Consider the following 21,793-nt stretch of genomic DNA (forward strand, 5'->3'; position numbering starts at 1 on the left):
TTTTCAGTTTCATAGTTGCCTGAAGGAGGAGACAAAAAGAAAGAAAAGAGCGCTGTAGAAGTTTGGAGCAGCCAGACTGGGCAGTGCATGCTTAGGCCAGGTAACGTTTTGTTCTCTCTTTGAAACAGAATCACAGAATGAATTATTCCACCCTCAATTAGGTTGGAAAAGCCTCCAAGCTCATCGAGCCCCACCTTTGCCTGAAGCCCACCCGGTCAGCCAAACCTCTGAGTGTCACCTCCAGGGGTTTCTTGAACGCTTTCAGGGGTGGTGGCTCCACCACGTCCCTGGAGTTCTTCCCTTCCCTGGCAACACTTGAGAGCTCTTTCAGTGCAGAAATCCCTCCTGATGTCCAGCCTGACCCTCCCCTGGCACAGCTCGAGGCTGTGTCCTCTCCTCCTGTCGCTGCTTGCCTGGGAGAAGAGCCTTGCTGCTGTCAGGGGTCTGTAGGGAACTGCAAGGTTGTTGGAATTGTAAAAAGAAGAGAGGCCCGGGACTCCAGCGGGGGGAGTTACTTGCAGTCCAAAACCAATGCGGCTGATAAGAGCAAAACTCCGTTTATTAGCAATCCAGAGGCACTTACATAGTACACCAGCTTGTTAACTCTTAAGTGGCTTAAAACTTATCAAAGCGCATTTCTACTTCTACCTAATTGGACTTACATTGGCAAGCTTCTACAGTTATGTTATGATTAAAAGAATTCAGTGTTTACCTCCCCTTCTCCCTTGGTCTTATCCACAGAGCTGTACCTTCTCAAAACTCCCTTCTTGTTCCCAGCTTGGTTCTCACAGAGATTTTTCTCATGCAGAGTTTTTCTCACACACAGGCCTTTTGCTTGCAGGCCTATTGCTTGTACAGTTCTTTTATTGATCCCATAATTCTATCAATGATCCATGCCCCTGATCCTTTAATAATTGCAACACAAGGTGTCTCCTCAGCCTCCCTCAGCTGCTCCTCACGACTTACACACACTTTTTCAAATGACGGCTCTGAGAACAGTGCTTTTCATGCTTTCTAATGATGCTGCTCTGAGAATCTAAACACAAATTTCTGTCTCATCCCTCACGTTGGTTTTTTTCCCCCTCCATATGCTGTTTTTCCGCTCAGAAAATCTGTGTGTGCTCGGTGCTTTGGCAGCAGTCCCCTCACTGCAGGCAGGGATCCCATGCAGACAGCCCTGTTCCGTTCCATCCCGTGCTCAGGCTGAGCCCTATTAATGGTTCAGCCAAAGCAAATGGAACCAGGAGAGTGGGAAGACACCAAAATCTGGGTGTGCTGCTCACAAAACTGCTCTCCTCAAAGCCATATGCTGACACCTCAGTCCCTAACTCCCCATCAGTCCAAATTTCCTATGCATTTTCCGTATATATCGACATAGAGATGCTCTGTAAAATACACAAAATAAATAATCTTCCAAAGTTACAACCCTTCATTCATCCCCTCAGATAATATATGCAGCTCCTATTTTTGAGTAATTGCATTTCAAAAGAGCACAGCTCTTTCAGCATATCAAATTGCTACTGACACACGCCATCCGTCTTAAATACTGTTTTCAGCATTCTAATTTCTTTTTCTAATCATAGGCCCGTGATGACAAATTAAAACAATATTTTGTGTGCAATTCATATTTTACTGAAATTTAAAATGGCAAGAAAAGGATGAGTCTTCAATTTATTTTCTCTTCTCAATTAATACAGCAATTAAGATAAGGGGTATAAAACTGGCTTAATTGGGTTGCCATGGTAACTAATTGCCTGATTTCTTCAAAAATAGCGTGTTTTAGGTGGAATCAATCTATGGTAATTTAATTATGTACATCATGAAGCAAGAAGACAGGTTAGATACATGTAAGGAAAAGTTCTAATTGCAAACTGCCACACAACTCTTTTTTCCTCCAGGTTTTTCTGGGTGTTATGTGTAACTCTTCACCACACAGAGTACAGAATAATAAGGTTTATTTTTAATGATTAGCACTGCCAAGACCTGCACAATAAATGGGATTTCCAGGATTTCTTGGATTCAACTGGGCCTTGGAAACACGGGAACAAGGGAAAATTAGACCCTGATTCAGGACTTTTTCGTTTTGCTGAGGAAAACTGAAATAGTGCCACAGCTCACAAGTACAACTGGCCACAGTCAGAGAAGCAAGGTCGAAGTTGTTTTTTTTTTTAACTGGCAAAGTGTAGAGCAAGGCAAACCCTGAACTCACACCTAAAGCTACTTTTAATGACATTTATTCTCTTTGTTTAATGCAGTAGAAGTTCTCATATTCCCAATTTCTGTCCCAGTAGCCCCGTGGTGATAGGAATGGCAGGGAAGGAAGCTGGAATGCTCACACTGGATCAGACTCTCTCACTGGGAGAATCTTTCTCCCTGGCTTTGGGTGGGTGGGACCCCACTGGGGTGGCATGGGAAAAGTGAAATTCAACTTAAGTTTGCATTTAACCTGACCAGCAAGATGAGTGTGTCATTATTTGTCACCACGTGACAGTCTTGGACAGCACAGGTGGGTTTTCCATGACTCGAGCCACCAAAAACAACCAAAGATTTTGTTCCTAAAGAGATAGAAAAAGCTACAAAATGCGATATTAATTCCAAAAAAAAGAGGGATTATTGCATAAATAAGGTAAATCTGGGGATAAATTATTATTCATGCCTCTAAAAGGAAAGGGAGAAACTAATTTTATCTTTTAAAGATTTCACGCATTTTCCAGGTATTTTTATCTTCACCTCCAGACATGGTTTACTCCTCCCTTACTTTTTTTAGATTGTGACTCAAACTCTCAGAATACAGGAGAAAAAAAGACCTTTCCTGGAGAGTTTTTAGCATGGCTCTCCTTATGAGAAAAACGTACAGGTGTTCTGCTTTGTGATCCTCATCCCAAGTTTCCCAGTGAGTACCAGAACCTGCAGGACGACACCACAGCACGGTCACACAGCACATTTGGAAGGTTTGTTCCACACAGGTTTCTCAAACTCAAATGCTTTCTCCTCTGTGTTTCACACAGGTGTGTTTGGCAGAAAAGCTCCCAATAACTCTGTGACACCACATTGGGTTCAGTGATTAGAGGGCTAAATCCAGGAAATAAAATGTACCATTGTTAGCAATTTTGTTAATTGAATGAAATCTCTGATGTTTCCCAAGATTGCATAAACCTGACTTTGCCCTGTTATCAGCTCATTCTCAGACTAAACACAGTTCATGACACTGTAATGTGTTAACTCTGCTGCATGGTATTTCCCACCAATGTTTAATTTCTTCTTTAATAGGCCAGAGACTCTGTGTCCACACAGGTCTTTAATAAAAAGTTTTCAAATTCTAAAGACACTTACATTGACCTTTTACTGAAATCAAATGTACTGAGAAAATTAGGGTATTTCTTCCAAAAAGTAATTTTTAAAGTGCAATGCGCCCCCATAAAAGGTCAAAATTTATTATCTATAAATTAACACTGTTTCCATCAAATTTGCTGTTACACATTGTTTTAAGAGTGTTTGGAAAGGTACAGGAACTGTTTAGATCAGGAATAACATAATTCTTACTTTACCACCTCTACCTGCAGTTAGTTTGATAATGCTGAGAAATAATATCATAAAGGTCAAAAAGAATCTCATAAAGAGCTAAATTATTTCTTGCAGTGGAGTGACTCCATTTGCTATGCCCCATTCATTGTTACTGTCCTACTGGTAAAGAACAGTTTTGTGATATCCCAAAAATAGAGAAAGGTGTGATGGATTTATACAAAGAACTACCAAGCACAAAGCTCCAGGTTTTACTTGTGACAGAAATATCCAACACTTTACAGATTAAAAATAATGCCCTGGCACTTGCTCCCTGCACTGGAGTGTAATAACAAGGAGCCAGTGCCTGCTGGAACTGATGACAGATTCTCTGTTGACATCAGCAAAAGGGGACGGAAAAAGGATCACTGTGGGGTTTGTTTTCAGCTGTCTCCACTCTTCACCCAGGACAGCACTCAAATGTACAGTTATTTTATAAAGAGGTGATCATGGAACACAATGGGACAACAGATTCTTTTCTGTAAGCATATAAACTCTAAATGCTATGAACACTAAATAATGTTTATGGTTTAGGATATGGCTAAGGTACTTCAGCAATGTCTAAGTACAAGGCTTTATGTGATTTTAGAGTTAATCACTATAAATTCTGGTAAAGATTAACACAGAGCTCACAGTGCCTGCTCTGCTGGAAGCTGCTCTGGGTACCCATTCCCACTGCTGGGCTGTGCCCTGGGCATTGCCTGAGCTCTCTGTATTCCCAGGAAGGGAAAGCAAAGCCTATGGCAGCTCAGACTTCCTCAGTGCCTGTGCCAGCACATCTCAGATTTGACTCAGACATAAGATGAGAGGCCAAAGGAAATAAAGACCTCCACTGAATGCTTTTGAAAAAGGAATTTCTGGAAAAGTATTTCTTTTTTCCTCTCCTCCCTTTTCACCCCAAGCCTGTTAGCCCAAGCAAATGACTTGCTTTATTGGAAATGCCTGTAAATTTTCACTTTATTACCCTATTTCATTTGACAATTTTTAATCCTGCCTTTGGCTGCCCTCTCACTGAGAAGTCCCAGGCATATCCACTGGTATTAGACAGGCTCCACTTATTACCCTGAAGAAAGAGATCTGCAGTCTGTGGACAATGCTGCTCTGAAGAGAATGCAGAGAGTTACATTCAACCTGATTTTTTTTTTTCCCTTTTTAAGTTAACACAACCTTCTTTTTGAGTCCTGAAATAATTCTGTATTCATGTCATATCATTCTGCCACAATTTGGCTTCTCATCTAATGCAATATTTCAAGCTGGGCATTAGCTGTGATGGCTGGAGAGATGAAATAGGTCTCCCAGCTGTGCTAGTTCACATTGTCAGTGGCCTGGAAATAAGTTTGGGATCACTTTCCGGGGGTATTGTCAGTCCCAGTCATCCCTGCAGGGAACGAGGCAGACCCCCAAGCTGTTGAGATCAACTCAAAATTTCCTTGGCTGCTTTGGCCACAGAGTCATTCATGAAGGCCAGCAGAAAATTTTTCCACCTGCCAGCCCATCTCTAAGTTTAAGGTGCTCCCCAAGCTGCCTGGTAATTAATCCAGAGGTGATACAGGGCACAAGGTTAATATGAGCTAATTAAGTTCTTCTGTTTATTCCCACTTCCACGTGTGGCAGGGCTGCACACTGCAGGAGTGCAGCGCTCTGAAATGGCCATTATTATTAACCCCTTAGCACCACAGTCCTGCATGCACACATGTGGTGTGTAACCACAACATTCACAGGAGTTTATGGTGCTGGAGAAGATGAACTCCTGCACCAACAGAGCTGCACAATCACAAATAAACACAGCTACAGGGGCTGGAATCAGGTGCTGGCTCAGTACCCCAGGCGAACAGGATTCCTTCCCTCTCCTTCTCTGCTGTTCAGCACAACTTTCCCTTCTCTCATTTTTCCAGAATGGAAAAAAAAATCTAAGAACTAAAAGCAGCGAGGCTCTGGGTTTGCATAAATGAGCAAGGCCTAAGTTGCAGCACAAAAGTGTTCCCCAAAATCCACATTACTCAGGCTGGTTCCCACAGTCAAAACCACTCAGTTTCTTTCTCCATCTGTTCTCTTTGACAATGTCTGACTTCACCTTTAAAACACAACTTTGTCCTTTGGGTAACCCCTCAGTAATATCCCAAATTTTTACTTTCATCGTGAGATGACATTTCCCAGTGCACCAGGTTTTAAGATGCATTAAAAAAAAAAAAAAAAAATCATCTCTATCCAATAGCAAGTAAAAGACAGAAATATGTTTAGTACTACATTTCTCCACAGAAATTTCCTAAGGAAAATATGTATATTAATATATAAGTAAATCATCATCTCAGCAGAATTTTTTTTCTGTTCTACATAAGGTGATATTTTTTTTCTCCTGTCAAGCCTTGCAAATGTTCCCTGAGTCATGTGCTTACAAAAATGTAGAATTGCTCTCTTAAAATGAGCATTTTACAATTCATCACCAGGGCTAAACCAGCTGCAGCTGTGAAAAAGTGTTACCATATTAGCTGTAATATTACAGGCAAATCTTTTATTTTTTTTATGCCTTTAGCTCGAGAGATTTGGAATGTTCAGGATTTTCTCTTTCTTTCTCTGCTCCAAAGTCACTCACTGAATTTTCCCTAGATAGCTTAATTTGGATTCTATTTGACAGAAGGAACTTTAATACACACAATATGCAAAAATTGTTGCATTTTAACAAGGGGTTTAGTGATGTTTTTATTGTCACTGTTATTGCATTGAATAGATTATAATCCAGCATATCAAGGATGCATTGTTATTGGTGTTTAGGTGCCTCAGGCACGCTGACTGCTCAAATACTGTGAAGAAATTAACTCTGATTAGGATGATTTATTAACTCTGATTTATTACTTTCCAAGAATGTTTCTAGACTAATTGCACCTAGCATTAAGACATCAGTGTGGGAATAAATGTGTGAGGTATAAACCTAAATTAAAGCTGCTCTAAATTTGAAGTTTTAAGGTAATTCCTCTTTCCTCTGCTTTCCACAATGATCTCTAATACCTTTAGGTGGCCACGCAGGGAAGTGCTGCAGCACATGGTTAATTTTACACGTGCAGCTTCCAGAACAGAACTTTTCAAGCAGGAAAACCACAGGATATTATGGATAATAATATTAATTATAATAATATTAATAATAGTAATAGTTACCACTGTCTATGGCCAGGAAGAGAGCAGTGTAGACGTTGTTCTGCACGAAGGGAGATTCCCGGTCCAGGACTGCTGTGGTGCCAACGGTGCCGTTGGTAGGGTTGATTTCCAGCCACCCTGCTGGGTCCTTGTACACCGAATACCTGAATAAAAGTGCAGAGATTGTTAACAAACTACACATCTAAACACAAAACAATCACTTTACTGCAAAGGAATTTGTCTTTGCACTCAGTGGCTTTTACGAGAGGATGTCCCGATATTTCAAAAATGCAATTTAAACCTTGTGCCTTCCTTTAGAGACTGTTCAGTGTGGTTAGGCTTAGCTGGCAGAGGGAGATACAGAGAGAAGTTTGAGTCAATTTCTTTGGAGATAAATATATGTTCCAAAGTTTAGCAGACAAATCAATATTTAAGATGTTACATAGGAGCTGTTTCCTACTGCTGTGTCACACAGCCAGAGCACTTCCAATGCGCCTCTGCATCCACACTGACCTCATGAATCCTGTCACAGTCCTCCTTTTCCCAGACTCAGAATTCCAGTTGGACTAGAAGTTGTATTTTTAATTTACTTTTTGTGTGTTTTTTTTTTTTTTTTTTACAATTAGTTATTTTGGGTGAGCTGGAAATGCACTGAATTGTGGGAAATGGCAGCAAAAAGAGAGTCAGACAGTGAATTCACCAGGTCTGTGGGGAGGTGGTTACACCCAGCCCTGTTTGCACACATTTATTCTGCACTCTGGGATCTGGAGTTTCCCCCTTCTGCTGATTAAATTCAACCACATCCATGTTGCCTTAATCAAAGTTTGGAAATGCTGTCTCCAAGACCCCCCAACATGGAATTCGCTGGTGTGCTTTTTCCCTTTAATCAGCACAAATATTCAGCCCCCCAAACTGGAAATGTTTAAAGAGATTGTGGAGTTTACACACCAGGAACTTCCCTGCTTGACTGAAGCAATAAACGTAAGAATGTTCATGATTAGGGCCTAATTCCATACTCAGTTAAATATATTAAGTAATAGAACAACGCAGAAGTGAATTAACTGACACCAATTCCCTCTCCAATTAAATGTGTTAATATTTTAAAGCAAAACTCCAATCATACAATCAATACATGGGATAATAACCTGTTTATCTTTTTTGTAGTGAACTATTATAGGTCATAAACCACCATAAAAACTTTTATAGACATTTTAAATTACCAGTAATTGACATGGAACCTGTAATTATTTAATGAGTCTGTGCCAAGGCAGTGCCTCACAGCAGCATTCACCTGGAAGTGAATTCACCTGAAACTCCTGTGTGATAATGCTGCCCAAAAAAAAAAAAAAAAATTATCAGTGCAACTGTGAAGGAATAAACAAAAATAACACATTGTTGGGGGGTAAAAAAAAAGGTAAAATAAAATAAAATGTCAGCTGCTAACAAAGTGCTGACACATAGCCCTGTCCAGGCTGCTGCTCTTTACCGCAGCTTTGCTTCAGGCTTGAAAAATGCAACTTCCTGGGTGCTGCTGAGCCTGACTGTGGTGCACAGGAACATTCTGGTGCTCAGGCAGCCAGAGTGAGCATCAAAACTTCTGCATATACAGCCAGGAAAAAATACACATCTTTATAAGCTGTTTTTATGTTAAAATAAGTTAAAGAGCAGATTTGGAAACCAGAAACTTTTGGAATTTATGCAGAAAAGGAGACAAATAGGGAAAATAGCTGACTTATTTATGCTGGCAGAAAAGTAACTCAGAGCTTCACCACTGGCTTCCCCCAGGAGCAGAAATTATCCCTTAGGGAATATGTGGAAAAGAATCAGAGGAAGACAGTGCACAGTGAGATGTTCCATCAGCCCAACATGTCCTTCCACTTAATAGCCATTTAAACATTAATCAATACCTCAGCTTTATCTCCCACAAAAATGAGTGCCTGGAATGGCAACAGTGCAGATCATTATTTCATTTCACTTCTTTGTTTCTCTTTTTATTGTTATTTTTATAACTTTGCAACAAAGGTATGCACAAAAATATGAAACAAGGGCAGCCTAAACAATTCCTAGTCTGTTGTAAAACTGCAAATTCTCAATTAACCCCGAAACCATTTCAGAGGATTCAACACTTCTAAAGTAATGAGAATGTAAAATGGATTGTATTATCTTCCCTGATTGCTCTACAAAGCACTGTTGGCTGTGCAAATAAAAAACTGGATTGTATAACCTGTAATTTGGCACAGGATATTGTAAAAGTAGTACTTTGTCTTTCCCACCACACTTTTTACTTATTGTAAGAGCATATTGCAGTACAGTTAAGATGATTGTTCTTTGTTCCATTTTTTTGAGGGCTCTGCTAGCAAAGGTTTAGAATAGACCCATCATAAAAACCATGATAAAGACAGAAGTTTGGAATGCAAAGATTCACTTCCCACTTTTGATTTCGGTGGGATGTGCTGATTGCACAGCAGCTTTTAAATCAGACCATTTTTTAGGTGGTTAAACATGAACTTGCCTGCATGTCCCTACTGTTTCTTCAGTCCTAAACACACTGATACATCAGATGTACACAGAGCTGTGCTCTCTGGTGTGCCAATTACTCTTTGGTCTTATTCTACTTTACAGCAGTGAAATTTAGTGCTGCTCCTGGAGTTTATTTCATTGTGGGTTGGTTTTTTTTTTTATAAATTTTAAGCTATGCCAACAGCTCACAGTTCCCAAGGGCTTGCATGCCAAGAGGGCAGGGGAAAATGTGTGTAAGATGTTCGGATTGTGACCTCCTTGTGCTGAGTTCATGGCCTGGCATTGTCTATAAGCCAGGCATTGCAAAGAGAGCAGCAAAAACAATTCCCTTCAGCTGGAAATTGTCTGCTGCAATGTTTGAGTGCACACCTTAAACACAGCCCTACAAAGAGGCACAGAGAGGTTATGGATGCAGAACAGAGCACAAATCAAAATACACACTTGTCTATTTGGTGCAAATAGAGTAGCAGATATATGGAAATAATTTAAAACTTATAAATGGCATCTCCCCTTTGCTGCAACAGAGGGAAATAATTCTGAGAGCAGCTCCTGGGGTTGCCTGGTGCCGCTGGCTGGTGGCTCAGTTAGCAAAGATGCTTACACAGACCAGAGCTGTGTCACAGAAGGTGTGCAGAGGTGTGTAACACCGCCACAGAAATCCAGCCAGAGCCACAACCCTGCGCTAACCACAAACAGGGTTTCACAGCCAACAGTGCCATGGCCCAGGGTGTCACAGGAGAGCAGCCAGGCACACTCAGATGCTGCTCTTGGCAAGGGCTTCCAGAGCTTGGTGTCCACCAGACCTTTCCCACATTGAGTCAAGGAGGCTCGGCTCTCACGCCTTGACAGAAGGGGAAGGAAGGCAAAATGCATCAGTGCCAAGTGTGTGCTGAATGACACCTCTGAGCCAGCCTGACGTGGCACTGACCGGAGGGAAGGACAGTGATTCTGTCAGCGTCGGGATTTTCAGCCTGGGGCATCTGGAGGCTGCTCGAGCTGTGTCCTACAGGGACACCAGAGCTCCCAGCAGGAGAGAGGGGCTGCAGTGGCTTTGGTCCCTGGAATCAGTGCCTGATCCTCCAGTCAGGCTTTGTACACTGTAGCAGCTGTTGACACCATGGTGGAGCAGGGAGCAAGGTTGGGCTGGCTGAACTGCGACTCACAGCCTGGATTTTGGGTCCCAGCTCCACCAAAATGGAATTAGGGAAGCCTTTCATTCATGCTACATCCTCATCTCAGGGTTAAAATGGTGAGGATGTATTTCTGCCTGGAAAAGCTGTTAAAAGGATAAAATCTGTAAATCACTGCAAAAGGCCTGAGAGCACAGGGCAAGAAGGGACATCAAAAGTACCAAGATAGACAGAACAGAAAAGAATATTTGAGTGGCTTTCTAAAGATGCAGAAAGATATTTCCTGACATTTTCAAATTGCCTATCTCCTTAATTCTTTTTAACCTATGTTTGAAATAGAGTCAAACCCATATGAGTAAAAATCCATGTTCTCTGTCATCCATCCATCCATCCATATGTGTGTGTTTACTTCCTGGTCTTGGGCAAATCTGGAAGTGTCAGCCCCCCATGGCAGGGGGTGGAACAAGATGATCTCTAAAGTCCCTTCCAACCAAAAACATTCTGTGACAAGACACTGATAGTAAAGATTTTCACACCATTTCACTCTGCCTGGCAGGAGCCAGTCTCAGGAATATAACAAATTTATTCATACACAACATCCAATTCATACCTGCTCCTTTTATGGGTCCTGGTCTCACCAACATAAGTATAAACAATCAGTGACCTAATATTTCCCCTAAGTATAGCTGCACGTTTGCATTTGGAATGAAGAACATTCACGTTATTCACATTTGCTCATGCTGGGACTGCAGCATGTAATGGCAGCACATGATTTTTTTCTGTGAGCTCTTCCAGAGCAATTCAAGTAAAATAATAATGGAGAAGGTAACTTTGTGTGTCTGTGCCTGTGAGTTCAGCATGAAAAACCCTTTTGCCTCTGAATGAAAAAATCTCTAAATACAGATATTCTGTAATCTTTAAATGAAACCAGTATGAATTTCTGGTTAAAAAATCATGAGCCACTACCCCTGGAAAAAGGAGTAGTGGTATTTGGAATGGGTATTTGGGAGAGACTTGTACAGCAATTACAGCACGAAGATGCACACCTGGGGAAGCAGTGGTGCTTCTCAGAGAAAGATAAAACAACTTCCCAAAATATAAGTGCAACATTAAAAATCTGGATTAAAACTGCATTGTGCTCTATAGAGGGATGACATAATGCAGAGTTTTAGAGATCAACTGCTTCCCATGGAGCTCCCTCTTCTCCACTGTGCTCTCATTACCTTTTGCCTGCACTAATTACGGCAGCATATGGCACCAAAAAGAGCAGAAAGGGAACCTTATTGCAGCACAGCAATTCTCCAGCTGAACCACACCCACGCTCATTACTGAGGACACACAGCAATTTTTCTGCTTTTTGGCTATGAGATAACAAAGGTATTCCTGCTCCCAGGCTGGTCTGGGTTATAAGCTTTGGGGAGGGCAAAACCATAAATATCTGTACCTTCCCAGCCTTGCACAGCTGGGTCTCTTATTCCTACCTCGCGTGCAACAAAAACAATAATAACAATTCTCTAATGTCTATTACAGCTAATGTTCTGTAACTATACTCACATTTGGTTTTGTAAAGATCATTTTTATGCAACTTCCAAGATTGGTTTTATTTTTATCTTTAATTTTAAAATGTTTGTGGCATTAAAGCCATTGGAAGAATGTTGTCAGAGTAGTTGTGGGTTTTCATTTGCCAAGGCCAGGTTGGATGGGGCCTGGAGCATCCTGGTCCGGTGGGTGACATCCCTACACAGGGCAGGGGGGTTGGAATGAGGTGGTCTTTAAGGGCTCTTCCAACTCAAACCATTCAATTATTCTGTGATTCACTTTTTTTTCAGATATTGAAGAACAATGTGGATTGATTAAATGGACTAATTTCGAGGTGCAGGGGAATACAGAGGTTTGGATTCCATTTTTTACTCAGATATAAAGCTGCTGCCCAAAATCTTCTGCTGCAGCCCCTAAACACAGCTTTGTACAGGGCACTAACTCGTGGCCCTTGTGTTTAGTGTGACAAAGCCTGTCCTAACAGCAGCAGGGAGGCGTTATTTGGGATACCTGAATTCATTTCCATTACAGGTAAGTACTAAAAGGCAACCAGAGGATTTCATATCAAAGGGAAAACAAAAGCATAAATGCTTCATCACACAGTGTTAGTGAGACAAAATGTAAGCATTTAGACATGTCAAGAACTCCAGGCCAGTTTATAAGAGAAATGATAAATGCTGACCCCACTAAAGGGCTTTTCCTGGTCTTTTCCTGTCAATTGTAACCATGCATGCTGATTCCTGATCCTCAAGGCTTTCAGAACTGTCTGTGTGTCTAACTTTGTGATTCCAGAGAATCACGGAGTGGTTGGGGTTGGAAGGAACCTCTGGAGATCGTCACTGACAGTTTTCAGGACCTGTTGTGAATCTTAAACCTCACAGTGTCTGGCCTAAACCGTGGCCTAAACACAGTCCTCGTAACCACGCTCTATTAACACAGAGTTAACCCAATCTTCCAAAGAGGTTGTTAGAGAGTCAGAAAGGAAAATAAAATCTGAACTGACCTCTGCTTATACTTTCCAGTGCCCGTCTTTGATTTACACACTCCAGCTGCCAAGCTAAACATGGTTAGCTTTCTTTACCATTAAATCATATGAAATGAACAGATTTGAATTCAGATTCAAATGCACTAAAAGTGTGGCTCTATGCTACATGTGCAGCAGGCTGTGAAAAACCTCCTGCAGTGCTCTCCTGCAGACATTTGGACATGCTCAAATTACTTCGGCTAGATTCCTTAAAAAAGTAAAAATCAAAAATGTAGAAAAGCAAATTTAACTGCAATCGATACTATTATTAATCAGAATAAATATATCATATACATATATCATTAAAACCTAAAACCTGAAATAAATCACATTTTATGGCCATGCTGTTGAGAAAGGTGTTAGGTCAGGTGCAATTTTAAACTCACTGAAGATTGGGGATTTATGCAAGAGCCATTTTTCAGCTTTGTGGGATGGATTTATGGGCTTGCAGACCGTCTGTATTTTCACAGGCTGGAAATGTCAACTTAGAGTACAATTAAAAAAAAAAATTAACCCCCCCCTCAGTGTTGTGCCACAGGTGACTCTGTGCATTTTTGGCCACTGAAAACACACATTTCTCTAATAACCTGGGTGCATTCCAGGGTGAATCCCTCAGCTCTGCAGGTGGGGCATCAAAGCTTTTGTTGTAACTCCCTGCAGCAGCTTTTTCCTGGGTGACCCCAGAGTGTCCCTCAAGTTTGTGGGAGTTCATGTCCAGACTTAAGTTTTCAGATGCCTTATGCTGATCCTGTCTGAACAGGCATCACAATTCCCTGCCTTGGTCCTTGTCTGGCCCTGATCTCAGGGATTTTAGCCCTGGAAGTGGTTCCTGTGGCCTGAGGGTTTGGGTTGCAGGCTGTGGCCACACTACAGGCAGGATTTGCTCCTGTTTCCATCTGCAGAGCACTTTGGTGCACCCCATCTCCCCATCTGAGATAAAGATTCCTCAGTCCAGCTTTATTTTGCTTGTCACATCAGGGATTTAATAGGCTGGCTTTCATCACAATTCTCTATCTCCAATGATACAATCAAAACAGAATGAAAAATTAGATGAAATTCAGTTTTTAGTCCCCCGCCACTGAGAAATGTCAAATGAGAAAATGGTTGACTAATTAGTTATTTGTGTGGAGAAATAATGGTGTAAACCCCTTGGTAAACACGAAGAAAATAACAGGAGCAACTAGAATAATAAAATAAACCCAAACTCAAAACCTACAGCAATTAATCAAATGAAAATAATAAAATTGTATTAATGAGGCGGTTAAATAAAATGCTCTGGAAATGAAAATATTTTTTGTTATTATTGTACAGTCTTTCAAACATTTCTCTATGCTGAAACCTAATTTTCTCTTTTTTTTCCTTCGGGGCAAAAAAAATCCTAGAAGCTGAGGTGTAACAAAAAAAAACTTCCACAAACTCATTTATGTATGTTTTAATCAGAAGTGATTAGGGCTATGGTTAAATGAAGCCAGAGGCTATAAGTACCCCTAAAGCTAGGGAATAATACACCATATCTGGGACTAACACACTGGTATAATCAGGTTGTTACTGTTAGAATAATTGTCAACACATGCAAATCAGTAAAAGTTTTCTCATTGTAGCAGTTGTGCCTCAAAAGCTAATCAACATCAAATGAGCTGCAGGGTCTTTTACAAACTACCCAGAGAAGGTTTTTGGCAGCAAAACTCTATCAAAGTTTCTGCACACGCCTGTTCTTTGTGCCTGCGCTTCCAGCAAAGGCAGCTGCTCCCACTGCAAATCCATTTGCTGCTCCCTGTGTCCAAGAATCATCCTGGTAGCTTTGAAAAACTGGAAAAATTTTATAGGAGCCCAGCAGATCCACCACTGAAATGTCAGTATTGAACAGAGCCATGGAATAGCACATTTCTGCAGCTTCTCCAGTTCTTTTTTCTAAGGGATGGGCAGAAAGGAGGTTGGAAGTGGCTCACACTGTGAAGTTTTAATCTATCCAGATCAGTAGAGCTCCTGCTGGACTGGCTGCTCCCAGGCAGGAATTGCTCTGGCAGCTTCCAGGAAACCTCAGCTGTGCCCTGGCTGATACCAAAGTCACAGTGGAAACACCCTGGCCTGGAAACACCTCTCAAAGGGGCAGGGCAGGGAGCTCAGCACAGTTTGCATCCTGAGCCTGTGCATCCAAACTTAATCCCAGCCTGGCTGCTATTGACTCTGGGACTCATCTCTAATGAGGGAAGTGAATTAATGTTTCTGCAAATTAATTTCCAAGAGGGAAGGGTAACAAATGTGCTGAATAATCATTTCAGCACAGTTTGTGTCCTGTGCCAGTGAGAAGCCCTCACTGCAGCGGTGCCTCAAAGCAGAGTGAGAGCAGCAGGCACCCCTGGGCACCTTCAGCTGCCTCTTGCACACTCACTTGACTCTTTTGTTGCCTTTTCTCATCAGTACTTTTCAAAGAATTCCAGTCCAATACAAATCTGGAGGACACTGGATATCCCAGTGACGGGGAATAACACCTTGCCGCTCTGCAAATGATTAATAATAGAGTCTAGAACTGCCACAGGCCTTTCTTCCTGTTGTCAGAGGAGCAAGAAATACCAAGGGGGACATTTTGGGAATCAACTCCTGCAGATTTAGCAGAATTACTTGCTTTGATACTAAACATTAACAACATTTCCTGTTAATGACAGCTCTTTGGGAGCCAAAGAATGTTCACAAATGACATGGAAAGAGCAGTGTCTCAATGTGAGCATCCACACATGGTCCCTGGGACCACAGCTCCACAGCCCAAGGCACTCAGAGTTATTAATAGAATGACTTTCCTCCATCCTAACCCTTACAATATGTAATTTTTACCTCTACAGTGCTAGAGGAAATCCTGGAACGGTTTGGGTTGAAAGGGATGAACCAGCATAAATATTTTCACTGGCATTTTGTTAGCCTGGCAACAAAGCTCAAGGGAAAAAAAACAGGGGTAGCATAAGAAAGGACAAAATTTAACACACAATAAATTGGCTGTGCAAGAAGTTGCAATTCAGACAGCAAATCTGTGAAGGAGCTGATAGTGCCAGAAAAGCAATCGCAGTTGTTTCCTGTGCTGACAGAGCTGGGGGATTCCCGAGCTGCCTGAACTTGCACAGGGCTGGTTTCTGAGACTCAGCTATTCCCAAGGCATAGCACGGAGATGACGGGAGAGCAATAATGTTCTGCTGATTTAGGAAATCCTCCGAGTTCCTTGGCAAGCTGCAGTCGGAGGCCTGGCAGGAAAAGCAGCCCCAGCCCTGCTCCTTCCCTCTGCTCTCCCTGTCGAGCACACAGCCCTGTCCCCAGCTCTAGTTAAACATGATGGGACAGCCAGGATCGAATATGCTGCTGCTGCAGGGTTCCCTCCAGACACTCATTTTTGTGAGATATTGGCTGCCGATCCACTAATTATAAGTATGTTTTCATGTATTTGACAGGCATAATCTTGAATGGCAAAGATCCACATTGGAATCCAGACTTCACTGAAGGAAAAGGAAAACATTGATCCTGGGAGTTGAGCTGAACCTGATCCAAGCAAAACCTGGCTTAAATCTTGGGGTTTTTCTCACATTAGAGCACTGCCTGGCCCATTATTGTGGTCTTTGCTGAGTGTGGAGCTCAGCCTCAGAAGGATATTTTGTGTTTGCCGTTCACAGTAACAGCTGAATTTAGAACTGACATCTCGTAGAGGGGATTTGCTCAGCGAGCAGAGCTGTGTGACCCCTCAGGAGGCTGCAGCAGCACCCTCAGCCTCTCCTGCAGAGCCACTGCTGCTCCTGCTGCCACAGCCTGGGGGTGCCACAGCCCTTGCTGCCACCAGCTCCCCATGACAAGCTCCGAGCACACAGGGATGCATTCCCATCAGCTCCGTGTTCCTGCAGGCAGAGCTTTGCTAGCGAGGCTGGAAGGTTCCACCAACACATCTGTACCCACCATAGCATCAATGACAGCTCTAAACCAACAAAATGACACTACTTGTCCCTCTGTCCCCCACGGGGTCCTTGAAGGAGGGAGCTGGACAGAGGCAGAGCCCTGTGCTGGAAATTCAAGTTCCCGCTGGCACACAGAGTCGTGGAACCACGGGATCGTTAAGATTGGGAAAGATATTTAAGATCATCAAGTCCAACCATTAACTGAGCACTGCCAAGGCCACCCCTAACCCGTGTCCCCAGGTGCCACATCCACGGGGCTTTGGTCACTTCTAGGGATGAGCACTCCACCACATTTCTAACTCCTGGTATGACACTGGGAATCAAAGGCTTGTCCTGGCTCCAACCCTTCACGTGGCCTTGCTAAATGTTAACTTCAGGGAGGAGATATGTGGTGTTCCAAACCCAGGCAAACCATTCCAGGATGAAACGGAATCGTATCAGAATGGTTTTGGTCACAGTTTGATGGCAACTGAGGAGTTAATTAGGAGTTGTTATTTAGGAGTTAACTGCTTGTTGCCTGTTTAAACCTAAGCATCTCTTATTAAAGTTGAATTCTCTGTGGGACAGTGCAAGAGCAGGAGATAATATAAAATAAAATATGTCACTTTGTTATCAATAATGCAAAAATTGATGTGTTTTTCCTTTTAGTTCTCTTGCTTAGCTTTGTTTAAAAAGAATTGTACTCATAGTAGGAAAATAGACTGTCCTGGTGCTTTTGTATAGTTATGTAGCCCAGAGGAATAAATACCCACAAAGGAAAAACACTTTCCAACCTTGTAGCATCAGTAACAAGAAAAGGAAACGGTGGGTGAGAAATTCAGCAGCGTGTTTGGTAATGTGAGTACATAATATCCAAGGAAAAATTACATTACCACCTGATAATGTGAAGAAAAAGGCACATTTATTCCTGGCTAACAATAACTCTTAAATTAAGATTTTGGGGGTTTTTTTCCAGCTGATTTCAAATACACTAAGCACTTCATGGGTGCAGTTTTATAGAAGAAACTTAATTAATTCTCTTTCATTCTTTTGGTAAGAATGGACAATGCCCTATTTGAGTTTTGTTTGACCGATTACATTGAACTATACAAAAGAAATGAGACCTCTTTCTATCCTGAATGTTGCAGCAATGTGTGATATCATGTCACATCTTTTCCTTTATTTTCAGACAGTTTTGTTCCTTTGCCTAATTCCCTCTCTTTAATGACCATGAAAAATGAACAGGGCAGTGTGACCTATCTTTTCTAACCTTAGTAAATCAGATTCTCAGGCATTACAGCTGTCCATGGATGTCTCTTACCCACCTGGCCCTTATGTTTCAAGGTTGTGCATAACCATGTCTTGGGTGTTTCATTTCCAAAGTCATCAAGTCCAGGCTGTTCCATTTGTTAGGGGTTGCTGTGCTGAATTTCCTTCTTCCCCACCTTTCTGCCTATAGGAATCTCTAACACCCAACATCCAAGGGATGCTAGAAAACAAAATACTGCTTTCCACCCATTGAATGAAAACATTAAAACTCAGATTCCACACTCTGTTATGTTCACTCAGGGGATGTTTGTTGTAGTATCCCTTGTCTGAGTGATGTTACTGTAAGACAAAATTGTCCTTGCACAGCTAAATATTAATAAAGGATGACCAAAATGAAATCCTGCATTTCCTAGTTCCTGGAATTTCCTATTCTGAAAAAAAAAGTCACAAGGTGTATTTTTATATATAATATACAACATATTAAACCCTCCTGTGTTTTTCAAGGAAATAAAAATTTAAAGTATATTCTTTACCGAAAATTATCTTTTATATACTAAGAGGTGAGTTCATGCTGAAGAAGTCTCAGTAATTTCCCTTTGCAGGTTAAAAAGCTTCTTTCTTGCCAGGGTACACATCCTGTGTGCATCTGAGGGCTTGCTCTGATGTGCTGCCTACAACAAATCTACTCTGCACAGCACAATTTTTATATCAGGTTCATCATCATAATAACCAAGCCCCCCCCAGACATATATTAAACAACATGACAAATGTGTGTCATTTAAGAAATCTACTGGCCAGTGAGGGAAAATGTGAAAAGGTTAGAGGGGAAAGCTCCGGATAAGTATTCATTTATGACACAAAAAGAGCTTTCATTAGATGTTAAGGGCTTAAGCACTGAAAAGACAGGAAATGGAAGATTGAGACTTGCTTATGTTGTTTTACCACACTGACAGTGCTGCTAAACTTTCAACCAGGCCTTGCCTGCCGGCAGGGTGGCACTAATGAGGTAAATATTTTGCCAAAAGTATTCCACTATTTGGCTGTATATAGTTTTATTTTCTGCTTAATATCCATTGCATTCAGTGCACACAAATATAGTGCTCTGTGAATTGAGTGTATTTGATCTTCTAAAATTCCAGTTCACTGTTATGTCTTGCTTAATTCATGCTGTTTAACCCCGGGCTGGACCCCAGGAATTAAACTTCTCACACCCTTTTCCCTTGTCTTTTGGGATCTGAATGTTTTGCCAGCCACTTTCAATGCAGGTCCAGAGCATCATAGTGGGATGAATTTTAATGTTTCAATTTGACAGACAAAAAACTGGAAGCCTCAAAACCTGTAAAAGAATCTGGGTTTTTTTTCCCCCCTGAAATGACAGAAACTGTGACAAAAAGACTCACTGAGCTGCACAAAGAAGGACTTGTTCAAAAGCACAGTTACACAAAGGTTAAAGCCTTTTAGGGTCCTTTCCTTCTTTTTCTTTTTCCTTGCACTTAAAAATCTAAGCTCTGTAGCAGTTTCCACAACTTAACACCCCTGACATGGAGATGTGCACAACTGAGACACTGTTGTTTTCTTTCTGTGCTAAATTGTTTTTCAAACACTGGTTAATAACTTAGAGGATTCCAGGGCCAGAAGCTGCACACCTTGTTCTGTACTAATAGAAAAATTCCTTATTTTAGTCCTGAAGCATTATCAGATAAAGGCTGGGGCTGCATTTGTGTAAAATGCTACCAACGACCCGGGCCTGGATCTCCAGAGAGGCTGGGCCTTAGGCAGTGAGAATTCTTGTGGAAATTTCCCATGTGAAAGAGGAAGCAGTACTCTGCCAGACCCATTAAAACAGGTAATTGTGCAAAAATTCTCCAGGGTTTGGAGTATTCAGTGAAATCTGGGTGAGAAGGGTTGGTACCTCCAAGGGGATGTGGTGCTAAGCACTACCCAGAGGAGCTGCCCGAGGGATCCCATGGATAATAATTTTCTGGCTGTATGTAGAGCAGGCATGCATGTCTCTGTAGGCATATTTACCTGGAGTATAATGGTCGTAAAATTAGGAAGAAGTCAGTCCCTAGTAATTCACATTTGAACCAAGAATGAATTTGCAGGCTTACTGCTGCTTAACAAAGTGCATAATTTCACCCTTACTCAGAAACTATTTTGCAGAAATTGGCATCCTTATTACGAAGTTAATAGAAAAATTCCAATTGAACTCTGCAAGGCATTTTTCCTATTACAGTAACATTGCAGAGCTCCATTTAGTAAAAATGAGTGCTTAAACCTTCTGACAATTTCTTCAGTGAACTTCAATTCCACTCCAAGGATAACCATCTGTGAGCCTGAAAGGAGATGGGGCCTTTATACCTTGAAATCCACAGGCTGGGGCTGCCTTGCCATGGAGCGGTGGCTGTAAACACACAACACACAGAAATTCTGTGCTTCTGGGAAAGCTCCTGCTCCCAGATGGAAACCTCCTCCCAGATTCAGTGGGAGTTTTGCCCTGAACTGGGAGTTCCCATGGGTTTATTCTGCCCTCAGTGTGGAGATGGCAAATTAATGAAGTATGGCCACAGTGTGCCATCCAAATTCTGTACCTGCTTTAAAGCCACAAGTGCTGAATTGCTTAATTAGACACTTTCCTTTCATGGCAGGATCCAGGCCTGGGTGCAGCACCAATCTTCCTGGAAAACTTTGATTTCAGTGCTTGGTTTTCCAGCTTTTGCCATCATATAAACCACCACTGGTGCCTGGAACTCCAATCATATCTATTACCAGTCCAAATAAATTTCTATCAAAGCACCACTGAAAGCTGTAACTACACATGGACGTTCACGCACGCTCAAACCTGGCTGAGTGAGACTCCAGAATTCAATAGCTTTAAAATATTAAGAGAAATTCATACCACCCCCTTCCCTGTCAACACGACTCCTCACACTGTGTCCTCAAACTTGATAGCTAACTTATTATAATCAAGATACTCTTTACTTCTTCCAGAGACAAAATCCTGCCTTTTCTGAGACTAGAAGAGAACAGTAATGACAAAGTGAGTTATTGTCTAGATCTGCCTTCCACTGCAAGCATAACTTGTGACTGATAGATCCTATTGTTATATTTCTCAAGAAGATCTGCAATATTGTTTAGTCGGTGACATGAAAAATGTGCCCTATAATTTCACAGTTCACAGCCATTCATTCTGAGCACTGACACAGTTGAAATCATAATGTGGCATAATATTGTTATGCAGGATAAAGACAGAGGGTCTAATTAAACTCCCCTTAAATGCTACATTCTTCCTTATTAATCAAGAATTCAGGATTCTAAAGGTAATATCAAGGCAAGCTGAAATAGGTGTCTACGGCTTATTTGATTTCATGGAAACACAGATTTTCAATGCTATCACCCACAGCTTTAATATCAACATATTAAGTATGATTTATGCCAACAGAGTAGAACAGTGGAAAATTTTAAGAAGAGGATCTGACAAGTATTGTCAGGAGTGATGAAGTCTAGCTTCAGTAGTTGGGTTCTGGGCAAAACGATGAATCATGGATTGAGGATACCTGGCCCCCCTGCTTTAGGTAGTCTTTAATCATTTAATTCAGACAATTCTGCTATTTCAGAGACCAATCAAGGAGAGAGGGATTGATCTTTTTTTTTTTTTTCCTCTCAGGAGAGGGACTGTGTTCTTTAGAACAGCCTCACTCAGTCTG

The 21,793-nt window shown here is 41.6% G+C and overlaps 1 protein-coding gene across 2 annotated transcripts in view; it reads right to left on the reverse strand.

Annotated features, from left to right (window-relative positions):
• CDH13 (cadherin 13) overlaps nucleotides 1-21,793 on the reverse strand; it is a 449,036-nt gene that overhangs the window by 24,975 nt on the left and 402,268 nt on the right. For both annotated transcript variants that reach the window (XM_032121641.1, XM_032121640.1), the window contains exon 11: nucleotides 6,715-6,857. In XM_032121641.1, coding sequence (XP_031977532.1) covers nucleotides 6,715-6,857 — 143 coding nt within the window. The remainder of the gene's footprint in view (nucleotides 1-6,714; nucleotides 6,858-21,793) is intronic.

Source organism: Corvus moneduloides, chromosome 12 (genome assembly GCF_009650955.1).
Source record: "Corvus moneduloides isolate bCorMon1 chromosome 12, bCorMon1.pri, whole genome shotgun sequence".
NCBI lineage: Eukaryota > Metazoa > Chordata > Aves > Passeriformes > Corvidae > Corvus > Corvus moneduloides.